Raw genomic sequence first — 12,500 nt, 5'->3', positions numbered from 1 at the left:
TCCCGATGTCCAAACGCTTTGGATTGGTTTGAGTGGCGGTGAAGGAGACGCAGGCGACCGATGTCCGTCTTACCCTGGCCGTCCACCATCATGCGCAGCGTGCCCAGGAGCTTGAACTGCACGGGGGGCATGTCCGACTGCAGGAGGTTCCTGATCCTCCGCGCCACCCCGTCCTCCAGCATCCGCACCTTGTTCGTAGCTGAGTGAGGCAGGGGAGACGGGGAGAGAGAGTGTGGAGGGGGAGGGGGAGGGGGAGGGGGGTGTCTGGGTTTCAGTGCTGCAGGGATGCAGGACAGCTAGCCAGCTATCTCTAGCACGGGAGTCTGCAACCTTGGCCCTGGAGAGCCACAAGCTTGGTGTTTTCTCCTAAAAAAATCAGTACCTAATTCTGACAAACGTAACCAGGTGAAGTCAGCTAATGGAGTAATCGGCTGCTCTAACTGGTTAGGAGTGGAGTAACAGCAAAAATCCTGTGGCTCTCCTGGACCAGGACTACAGACACCTGATTTAGTACCATAGAGCTTACACTCTATGATGGCTCTATGGTGACTGTTCACTGCAGTACACCAGAGAGATCTGCATTTTCTCCCAGCGTGGATTCCGTGGGCTCCTGTTCACATTTCAACAGGGCCAGCATCGCCGTTCACAAAAGAGGCGGGGCCAACCGTCAATTCCATTTCAGCCAGTCCCGAAAATGAACCGAAGTTCGATTTACCAATCGAAAAATCCTCACAGAACAACATTATGGCCATTTTGCAATTTGTGTATTTTAACGTTAGTTCATTTCTTGGATTTGACCCCAAACCCTACTGCAGGGGTGGCCAACCCTGGTCCTGGGGAGCCGCAGGGTCTGCTGGTTTTTGTTTTCACCTTAAATACAGCAACCACTTAGACTGAAGAAGCCAGGTGAGGTGAGTTAACTGTGTAATCAACTGCTATAATTGATAATTAAGTGCAGAGTAAAAACTAAAACCAGCAGACCCTGTGGCTCTCCAGGACCTGGGTTGGCCACCCCTGCCCTACTGGCTCCCGCGAGGTCTGCTGTGTGACCTGACCCCGCCCTTCCCTTCATACCTGGGATGGCGAGGTTTCTGAGCGCGCTCAGTCCGGCGTGCTGGACCGACACGTCCCCATCGATCACGTGACGTTCCAGCAGGTCCAGGATGTGCGAGACCACGCCCAGCTCCAGCATCCTCACGCAGTTACTGTCTGAGAACGCAGGGGGGCAGAGGGGCAGTCAGGGGCAGTTAGTGTCAAAGAACACGGGGTCAGAACGGTAGTCAGGGGCAGTTAATATCAGAGAGCGCAGGGGGGCAGTCAGGGGCAATTACTGTCTGAAGGCAAATGGGGACAGAAGAGCAGTCAGGGGCAGTTACTGTCTGAGAAAGCAGGGGGGCAGTCAGGGGATGTTGCTGTCAGAGAGTCAGGGGGGCAGGGGGGCAGTCAGGGGCAGTTAGTGCCTGAAGGCACAGAGGGACAGAAGAGCAGTCAGGGGCAGTCAGGGGCATTTGGCTCAGCTATGGATTTAAGCTCTGAGGGGGTGGTACATTGAAGCAATGGCGCATATCTTGAATAATAAAAAAGAAGTAGTGTGCTAGCAATATTCCCAATGATTTATTAAACTTAACCCATGAGCAGTGACCTCAGCCATTAAAAAATATGTCGGGTAAACGTGGTCACGTGACTTCATTAGCATACATAAACAACAGGGACACATCAGCAACCCCTCCCTCGTGATCTCAGATTTGAATAATAATAATAAAAATATACTGGAACTTAATAGCCTTATACAGAACAACTGCTCGCAGATTAAGTGTGATAAATCACTCGGGGGCATCACAGCGGCACAAACTAAATTACGGATGTGGGAACTGAGATTTATTTTGCATCACTCAGGACATACAGTACAGCTTTTGTTACTGAGATTTCACAGAGGAATTAGCGAGGCCGGCTGCTTGGAGTATAGTGTATGGACATTGTCTCATCAGGCAAGCAGTGAAACAGCACAGTGTGCTCTGGAGCTGCAGACAGAGTAAAGTGCATGGGTATGGAGACTCAGTAGGCATGCAGTGAAACAGTACAGTGCGCTCTGCTGCAGACAGGGTAAAGTGCATGGATATGGAGACTCAGTCAGGATGCAGTGAAACAGTATTGCTGCTGCAGACAGAGTAAAGTGCATGGGTATGGAGTCTCAGTAGGCATGCAGTGAAACAGCACAGTGTGCTCTACTGCAGACAGGGTAAAGTGCATGGATCTGGAGACTCAGTCAGGATGCAGTGAAACAGCACAGTGTGCTCTGCTGCAGACAGGGTAAAGTGCATGGGTATGGAGACTCATTAGGCATGCAGGGAAACAGCACAGTGCGCTCTGCGGCTGCATAGCAGTGTCTGTGCTGCTCGGTCTTGTCCTGTGAATACGCGCGCTGCTGATCATGTCAAAGCGACGGCGGCGGTTCCCCTCGCCGGTCCTCCCCGTTCGAGTGTCCGCCACCCCCCTCTCGTTTCCCCGCCTCGGTGCCGGGGATCTGCGCCTCACCGCCTGCTCGGGAGGGGGCCGTCCCGCGCACACACACACACAGCGTTCCGACAGCGTTTCCCCCGAAACGTCGCCGCGCCACTTCCGGGAACGTCGCCGCGCTTACCGTTCCTCGCGAAGTTGGCGATGGCCAGCGCCCCGGACAGCTGCAGCTGCGCGTTCGGGGACTTCAGCCAGGACAGGACGTCCTGGTACACCGTCCCCGTCCCCTCCCCAAAGCACTTCTGCATGGACTCATCTGTGACGCGGGGGGGACAGAGGAGAGGTAAAGGCAGGGCATTCTGGGTAGAGACAGCACAGCAGAGTGGAGACTTCAAGGGCAGAAAGGAGGACCTGAGAGGCCGTTTGAGCTAGGAGAGATTGGGTGTTAGTTATATGACATTACATTACATGGACGGAGTGTAGCACAGTGGGTAAGGAACTGGGCTTGTAACCGAAAGGTCGCAGGTTCGATTCCTGGGTAGGACACTGCTGTTGTACCCTTGAGCAAGGTACTTAACCGAAATTGCTTCTGTATATATCCAGCTGTATAAATGGATACAATGTAAAATGCCATGTAAAAGTTGTGTAAGTCGCTCTGGATAAGAGCGTCTGCTAAATGCCTGTAATGTAATGTAACATTACATTACATTTATTTACCAGAGGCTTTTATCCAAAGTGACGTACAAAAGTGCATATCATGGCTATTTGCACAACTGCAAAACGCAGGTTCGATAAGGTACAATACTCATTTTGTAAATATAAGGGAGGGTTAATGTACTGTGGGTCATGGCACCATGGATCATCCATGGAAAGAGGATTTTACCGAACCGGGGATTCGCCTGATGGAACGAAACACACTGAAAATATTGTGAAATAAAATACATTGTCGAGCTGCTGGAAGACTTCACAACATACAGCCTGCGATGGCTCTCTGATCTGTCAGCCAGTACTGCCTGTTCCCGAGTTTCTTCACGGTTGACTGGTGGGCAGAGCAGAGGGTCGTTGGCAATTTTGGGAGCACCCGTACCCAGTGTTCCCAGAGCTAATCTTGTCTCATTTGAGGAGACGCCTCTTCCCATGTTTGTCAATTCTTCAGGAGTTTACCCACAGCACTGCTCATCATACTTTTCACGCATCCACGCACCTGCACTGCTGATGATACTAACTTTCACACCCAACTTTTGTCATTTTTGTAAATTTCAGTTATTTTAAAATAAATTTGTGCTGGCTTTTTAAATGCGTCGGTGTGCGCCTTCCGTTCGGCCTGGCTGTTGGCCTGGGTCGTGACAGACCGAAAAATGATTGCACACTGATTGCACACTGACTGAGATATTGCAACATATAAATGTATTTTAAAATATTTTAGTACTAAATTTGTTTTGTACAAATTGACACACTGTATTATAATATTAAATGTAGTAAATATTCTTTGTAGCCAGTGTAGTGTTGATTTAGTACCTTAGCATTTTTTAAAAATTTTAAATACATTATGAGTATTTGTGTTATGATTTGTGTTACTTCGTTATTGTGCAGTTGTGTTATTCTTTGTTTTGGATGCGATTAGTGCCGTTTCGGTTTTACTGTTTCGTGATTGGCTGGCTGTGTTTCCATGGCCGCCATACTTTAGGTTCTGTCGCAGTGGCGTTTGGTGATCAGCCGATTGAAAAGCTGAGCAGAGGAGCGTCTTCACAGCTGCATCCTTCAATTAGCCGTCAGCGGTGCTGCTTAAGTAGGCCCTGTAGTAAGAGCAGCGGCAGCTTGTCTGAATGAAGACTCAAACCAAGACAAGAGAGACTGAGTGTGTCTGAGACTCCAGCTAGGAAGGACCAATGAACCAATGAATGGCGTATTATTATTATGTTAATTATGTTATTATGTTATTGCTCAAGTATTTTGGCCATAGGTGAGCAGAAATATTTACTGCTTTATTTATCTTCCATTACATTACATTATAGGCATTTAGCAGACGCACTTATCCAGACTACACTACAACTTTTACATAGCATTTACATTGCATCCAGTTGTACTGCTGGATATATATACTGAAGCAATGCAGGTTAAGTACCTTTCTCAAGGGTACAATGACAGTGTCCTAATGGGGAATCGAACCTGCAACCTTTAGGTTACAAGACCAACTCCTTACCCACTATACTACACTGCCGCTACTGTTACATTCACTTGCTGGTCTGGTGTTAGTTAGTTTTATACCTCTGGTTGATGCATGCTGTGCTCCTTCATTGTATGTTGCTCAGGATAGGACCATCTACTAAATTAACGGAGGAATGGTTGTGTTGTCAGTAGAAGTCCACGGCATTAATGTATTGCAGTATATTGCGTTTCTGTGAGGATCCCCATCTGTATAGACTCCCCTGGACACCTGCAGTGTACCTGCAGCAGCTGGGCCAGGTGTGCTGTGGCTGAGAAGCTCAGGTGGCGGATTACAGGGTGGAAAAAGAAGCAGGTGGCTCCATGCGTTTTTGACTGGGCACCACTTCCAGATTGATGGGGTACGATTTTTAGCAATGAGACGTGTCCCCAACTGCCTTTGGGGATTCCAAAACGGGGAATCAAGAGCAAAAAAAAACACTAATTTTAAAAAAGAGGGATGAGACAGAGAGAGTGTGTAAAGAAAGACAAAACGTGACATGTTCAGGTGTGTGATTTGACAAAGTATGGAACAGATCTACGGTGCCTGAACAAGATGATACAGAAGACAAAGTGCTCCCTCCTCAAAGTGTACTTATTTGACTCCTTAATAAGTCGAGTACGCTCCCAATCTTCCGCCATGGTTCCCAAACTCAGCCCCTGGGGAACTCCTGGTGTACGGTGGCACCATCCCAACCATTACTACAACCTCTGAATTGTAGTAAACTGCAATTAGACACTTAATTAGACTATGTCAATGACGGCCATAATCTATCTGAAAATGACTTTGCACACGATGAAGAATAACTGTCTGATATTCACATCCCAGGACATTCGAACCAGTTGGATCAACTAAGAAATTAATTCTCTGTAATTTGAAAAATGATCCCTGCATAAAGAGATTAAACTTTTAATTGTTTCAGGTATGGACGGGTGGGTGAAATCAGTGCGGTCCTAATTGCTAAAAGAGAGTACAGCTGATCACGGAAAATAAACCAGCTGCAGAAATGAAAAGCTTAAGGACGAAGCAAATGACACCAAGCCTAACCTGCGATGTGTTAAATTCAGTTTCAGGAAGTGGAACTTGAGCACCTGTTTTCAACAACCTTAATGGTGAAGAGATGCTTTGAAACAAAACCCAGCAGCACATACAATGTGTCCTCAGGACCAAGTTTGGCAGGACCTACGTCTGCTGATCCCCGTGATTTCACTAATGAGCTTACTTCCTGAACCAAGGAGGTAAAGTAATTAGTGAAATCAGGTGGGGTAGATGATGGTTTGAGCAAATACCTGCAGACATTGTGACTCGCAGGACCCTCAGCTGAGTAGCTCTCATCTAGGACAGGACTGCCAAACCCTGTTCCTGGAGATCTACAGTCCTGCAGGTTTTCACTCCAACAAAGCACACCTTATTCACCAGCCAGAGATCTCGTTGAGCTACTAATTAGGGGAATCATGTGTGTGAAAATTAGGGTTGAAATGAAAACCTACAGGACGGTATGTCTCCAGTAACAGGGTTTGGGTTTGACAGCCATAATCTAGACCAGGGGTGTCCAATCATATCCAAAAAGGGCCAGTGTGGGTGTAGGCTTTTGTTATAGCCCAGCACTAACACAACCTGATTCTGCTTATCAAGGCCTTGATTGAAGACTATTATTAGTTAATGAACCCCTGATCTAGACGGTAGCCTGACAGTGTTGGCGGAGTAGACTGAAAAACATGAGCCACAGTCATCTCGCGCCGTAGAAAGAAGAAGCCTGCCGGAGCATGTTATAATGAGAGCGCTGGGTTGGCATCCACTGAGGCTTGGTCTGGTGGAGATACAGGCTGACAATGACAGGAAAGGAAGGGGGGCGAGAGAAGGAGAAAAAAGAGGAAGATGAATTGGAGGGTGAGGGGAAGGAGAGAGGAGAGGAGAGGAGGAGGAGGGGAGGGGAGGCGGGAGAGGAGGAGAAGGAGAAAAATGAGGAGGATGAAGTGGTGGGCGAGGAGGAAGGAGAGGAAGAGGAGGAGGGGGAGGGGGAGGGGGAGGAGAGGTGGAGGAGGGGGAGAGAGAGGAGGAGGAGGAGAAGAAGAGGAAGGGGAGGAGGAGGGTGTGGGGGAGGGGGAGAGAGGAGGAGTAGAAGAAGAAATATGAGGAGGAAGAGGAGGAAGAGAGGGGTGGGGTGGGGGCTTACGTAAGCCCTGTAGGCTGAAGTGACTCACCCCCCAGCAGCAGGGACACGATCAGATTGGACGCGATCTTGATGCTGCAGAGGTCGTGGGGGTCGGACCCCCCCTGGAGTCCTCGAATCATCTCCGACAGCGCCTGGGGGACCCCCGAGTCCACAAACTGCAGCTTCAGCACGTCTGAAAGCACGGGGGGGGGGGGGGGGGCACCTGTCACTGTCACTGTCACAGCACATATTCTGATTTGTGGAGGAAGAGGAGAAAAGATGAAGGTTTCCGCCTTCCTCCCCAGCCCCCGCGCTGTTTCAGTGCCCAGATTTCTCGCTCTCTGACACTCGGCCAATCGTGGCGCAGGGCATTTCCACACCTCTCCTTTTCTGCACTCTCTTTCTCTGCGGTAAGGACACACACCGCTTTGTCTGTGAGACACTCGTATCCAGGGGAACCTTCACAGCTTTCTGATGTGGCTTTTTAAAAAATTTTCTTACATTTGATGCATGTTTTCTGATGCACATCTGATGATACATAAATAACCTCGGATTCCTGCTCTTTGACTCCAGCCTACATTTCACTGGTCAAAGACTACCCAGACCCACAACTTCACAGTATATATAGAGCTCAGGTGGGCGTCATCCAAGCCTTTAATTGCATAAGCTGTTGGAACACAATGATAATTAGCTTACCAGTGACGTAAAATGAACCTCCATTAATATTCCACCAATAATCCCAGACTCTCTCTATGACCCCGCCTCCCGTTCTCACCCCTCTCTCCCTATGACCCCGCCCCCTCTCTCACCACTCTCTCCCTATGACCCCGCCCTCCCTTTCTCACCGCTCTCCCCCATGACTCCGCCCCCGTTCTCACCGCTCTCCCCATGACTCCGCCCTCTCACGCTCTCCCCATGACCCCTCTCTCCACCGCCTCTCCTATGACCCGCCCTCTCTCACCGCTTCCCCCCATGACTCCGCCCCGCTCACATTCTCCTATGACTCGCCCTCTCCCCACTCACTCCTATGACTCCGCCCCATCACGTCTCTCCTAGACCCGCCCTCTCCCCTCCCCCATGACTCGCCCTGTTCTCACCGCTCTCCCCCATGACTCCGCCCCCCTCTCCCACCACTTTCCCCATGACTCCGCCCCCATTCTCACCGCTCTCTCCCAGGGATCCCAGCACCTCCAGGATGATGTGCCGGCGCTCGGCGTCCGGGGCCCGGCGCAGCTGCGCGGTCAGGGCCTCTGCCACGCCCACTTCAGCCAGGGCCTCCCGTGCCGAATCTACGAACGGGGGGGGGGCGCGGGGGGGGGTAATGAGCTGTTTCAGTCAGTCACTCACAGACACACCCCATCGCTCCTTGGGCACCCGGCTAATCGGGCACCAAGCAGACATTACAATCTACGCAATGAAGGAACACTCTCAGAGATAAAGTACAATGAAGTGCCCAAAAAGGCGCAAACACTTGTCACTGGGGAGGTACCCTTTAGGTACACAGAATTGTACCCCTAGCCAGCAATACATAATTCATTTGTATTTTCTTTGCTTGTTAAAGACCAGAAGCTTATTAGCACCCAAATAGAACATTATTGTGCTTTTAGGTACATCTGTGAAATGTGTTCCTTAAAGAACAAAAATATACCTGCAAGTACCTTTATTAATGAGAGTGTGCTGTGTGGTAGTGCCCTGAGTGCTTGCCTCAGTGTAGCTACCATGAGCCCTCTTCACCCTGAGGCAGGGGCCCCTTCAATCTTATCCAGAAAGGGCCGGTGTGGGTGCAAGCTTTCATTCCCACCAAGCAGTTTACACACCTGCTTCCACTCATCCAGGTCCTCAGCAAAGACCCTGGCGTTTGATTGGAGGAATCAGGTGTGTAGCTGCTTAGTTGGAATGAAAGCCTGCACCCACACCGGCCCTCTCTGGGTAAGATTAGGGACCCCCGCCCCGAGGCCACGGGGCTCTCCTCCCCTCGCTCACCCATGTCGGCCAGGTTGCAGAGGGCCAGCAGGCACACGTTGACCAGGGGGTCGTTTTCGGGATGCTGGTCCATGATGGTCACCAACCGGGGGATGACCCCTTTCTGAACCAGCAGGTCCTGCTGAGCACCTGGGAGAAGGAGAAAGAGAGAGAGAGAGAGAGAGAGAACTCAGGCCAAGCACGTCTCTGGTGAGAGAGAGGAGGAGAGAGGGGGGCAGAGGAAGAGCAGTGGGGCGGCAGTGTAGCATAGTGGGTAAGGAACTGGGCTTGTAACTGAAAGGTCATAGGTTCGATTCCTGGGTAGGACACTGCCGTTGTACCCTTGAGCAAGGTACTTAACCTGCATTGCTTCAGTATATATCCGGCTGTATAAATGGATGCGATGTGAATGTAAAAGTTGTGTACTGTAAGTCACTCTGGATAGGAGCGTCTGCTAAATGCCTGTAATGTAATGTAATGTAATGTAGTGTCATGGCAGAGGCTGGTCTCTTCGGGACGACCTACTGTTCTCGAAGCAGATGCGTCCAATGGCGCGGCCCGTGTGGAGCAGCAGGTCCTGGTCGGAGCTGTTCAGCATCGGCAGCAGGGCGGTCACCAGCCCGGCCTCGATGCAGCGCTCCCTCACCGAAGCTGTGAACGACAGCACGCAGCCACCAATCAGCGCTCATCTTCAACGAGGGGCCGCCAATCAGCACTCGCTATCACCAAAGGGGGGACCAATCAGTGCTCACCATAATCAAGGGGTGACCAATCAGGATTCATCATCACAATGGAGGTACCAATCACTGTTCACCATGAACAAGGGGCCACCAGTCAGCGCTCACCATCACCAAAAGGGAACCAGTGAGGACTCACCATTACTAAGTGAGCACCAATCAGTGCTCGCCATCAACAAGGGGCCACCAATCAGCAGTCACTTTCACCGAGGCAGGGTCATTCAGGACTCACAATCAGCAAGGGGGTAATGGAGGGATTTTTTTTCAAATAATTGTTTCTTAGCCAAGTCAGACCTGCATAATTTTTCTACAAGCTACAGACCTTGGCCCACAGTCAGATCTGGACTCGGGGGCCCAGGTAAGACGCACACAGACACACAGGGGCCCAGGTAAGACGCACACAGACACACAGGGGCCCAGGTAAGACGCACACAGACACACAGGGGCCCAGGTAAGACGCACACAGACACACAGGGGCCCAGGTAAGACGCACACAGACACACAGGGGCCCAGGTAAGACGCACACAGACATACAGGGGCCCAGGTAAGACGCACACAGACAGGCAGGTGCGCAGGCCGCCGCTGGCCTTACCGTCCCGGGCTACCTCAGCGACCACCAGCGCCGCCGTGGCAGTCAGGGGGCCGTTCTTCCGCAGGGCGCCGGCCAAGGTGGGCAGGATCCCGCTGGCCGCCACCTGCCCTGCCACACCTTCCTCTGGGGAACAGACACACAGCACAGACATACATTACACCCCCAGCACAGACACACAGCACAGACATACATTACACCCCCAGCACAGACACACAGCACAGACATACATTACACCCCCAGCACAGACACACAGCACAGACATACATTACACCCGCAGCACAGACACACAGCACAGACATACATTACACCCCCAGCACAGACGCACAGCACAGACATACATTACACCCCCAGCACAGACACGCAGCACAGACATACATTACACCCCCAGCACAGACACACAGCACAGACATACATTACACCCCCAGCACAGACACACAGCACAGACATACATTACACCCCCAGCACAGACACACAGCACGGCCATACATTACACCCCCAGCACAGACACACAGCACAGACATACATTACACCCCCAGCACCGACCACAGCACAGACACACAACACAGTCATACAGATGATGTGTGTGTGTGTGTGTGTGTGTGTGTGTGTGTGAAAGATATCCTAACCAACAGCCCTGTTGGCTCTCATCCTTCCGTCTTTCTTTCTTTCTGCTGCTGATGTGATTTGCCACTTCATCAAACATTGGAAATAAAGCATTCTTATCTGTGGAGGGCCTGGCTCTCTCTCTCTCTCTCTCTCTCTCTCTCTCTCCCTCTCTCTCAGTCTTTCTCTCTCTCCTCTCTCTCTCAGCTGGGTCCAGGGACAGGAGAGGCCTTTTTCGCTATTTTGGGATGGCACACCGGCGGTCCCACCATTCCGAGTGTGAAAGGGCAAACGCACCCCCCCGGCCCCCCCCGGACCCCCCCGGACCATCTCCCCCGCCCCCCGCCCCCCCACCCCCGCCCCCCGGAGGGCCTTTTCTGCAGAACAGGAAACGCTCAGCGGGAAGCACCGCCGCGGGCGCTAATGTTGAAGAAAAACGCCACGGCAACGGTGTGCCAACTCCAAAAGGAGCACTGTTATTATGGGATACGCTCCTGGCACAAATGTCACGGGAGGCAGTGCAGGGGCTGTCAACGCAGGCCGCGCTGCTATGGTAACGCCCTCCTCCCTCCTCGAGGCGGGCAATTTTAGCCGTCTGCAGCAATTTAACGGGAGCGTAAAGCCGTCCGTGGCGTAGAGAAGAGAACTGATTGACACACCAAAAATGAAGCCCGTCTGAAAGCAAACTTATCGTTTAAAGGGGTCCCTGCATTCGAATCTATTTTTAAGTCATCCATTTTGATGACGTGGCATAAAAATATATTTCTTTTAAACTCTCCATTTTGAATCGCTCGCATCACACGCAACGCCCTTTGTGAAATGTACCTTTGTGACAGAATAAGTGGTAAGCGATGTCTCAAAATATTCATCTTGGCTTGAATAATGTTCCTACGGCCTGTGGGTCGATGCGGTTGCTGCAGCCAGAACGCGATTAATTTGGCACGGCATACGCGCTGGCACACACACACTTTCTTTTGGGCAAAATCCTACCCTGGTCCTTCCAAACACAATCCCGTACACACACACACAACACACACACACACACACACACACACACACTCGCATACGTACACCCACACGCACGTACGCACAGACACATGCACACACACGTGAAGGCTTAAGGCTGCAGCAGAGAGAGAGAGAAAGATTGAGAGAGAGAGTGTGTGTGTGTGAGAGAGAGAGAGAGAGAGAGAGAGAGAGAGGCTAATCTGACCTGTCACTCAGGCACTGAGTACCTGGAGGCAGAAGTGCGGTTAATGCGGATTACCGTCTCAGTGCTCCCAATCCACAGGGGCACCGCCAGGCTGGCCTGGGCCCTGCCCACCTTAGCGGCTTCCGTTACCGCTGTCGCCACAGGCTCTCCCGTCTCGACCAATCAAAACGCACCCAGCAGCCCCCTGGGCCCTAACCGACAGCTCGCAGATGGCACCCCGAGCGACCCCGTTTAATTAATTCAGGCGGTTAATGATTCATAGGTACAGCAGGGGGGGCGGGGTCCCCTGGGCCCCAGTGCGCTGATTCCGAATGTTAAAACTACGTCTCCCATGATCCTTCGCCTTGCCGCCACAGGGCGATGACAGGGCTGAAAAACCTCAGCACCCCAGCCAGACCGATTGCTCAGACGACCTGCGGCTGTCCCAAGACATGGGCCAAGATCTCTTGACGTGCTGTGTTTTTTTTTAAGCAGAGGCGGTATTTCCGGAAGGTTCCATGCCTGTTCCTTCCTCCAGGTGTGCGTGCGGTGGTGTTGGGAGACCAACAAAAAAAGATTTATCGGTGCCTCGCGGC

General features: G+C 51.5%; 1 protein-coding gene across 2 annotated transcripts in view; it reads right to left on the bottom strand.

Moving 5' to 3' along the window:
• The window catches only part of si:dkey-191g9.5 (rap1 GTPase-GDP dissociation stimulator 1), a 26,143-nt gene that overhangs the window by 6,902 nt on the left and 6,741 nt on the right, over nt 1-12,500 (bottom strand). Inside the window, exons 3-10 of one of the 2 annotated variants that reach the window (XM_064317118.1) lie at nt 10,110-10,232; nt 9,306-9,431; nt 8,802-8,930; nt 7,982-8,107; nt 6,868-7,011; nt 2,642-2,773; nt 1,075-1,209; nt 74-199 (exon numbers count right to left, since the gene is read on the bottom strand). In XM_064317118.1, coding sequence (XP_064173188.1) covers nt 74-199; nt 1,075-1,209; nt 2,642-2,773; nt 6,868-7,011; nt 7,982-8,107; nt 8,802-8,930; nt 9,306-9,431; nt 10,110-10,232 — 1,041 coding nt within the window. The remainder of the gene's footprint in view (nt 1-73; nt 200-1,074; nt 1,210-2,641; nt 2,774-6,867; nt 7,012-7,981; nt 8,108-8,801; nt 8,931-9,305; nt 9,432-10,109; nt 10,233-12,500) is intronic. The other variant, XM_064317119.1, reaches the window with a different exon arrangement.

This window comes from Anguilla rostrata, chromosome 18 (genome assembly GCF_018555375.3).
Source record: "Anguilla rostrata isolate EN2019 chromosome 18, ASM1855537v3, whole genome shotgun sequence".
NCBI classification, from domain to species: Eukaryota; Metazoa; Chordata; class Actinopteri; order Anguilliformes; family Anguillidae; genus Anguilla; species Anguilla rostrata.
Note: the sequence above shows the minus strand (reverse complement) of the source record. Positions and strands in the feature narration are given on the sequence as shown.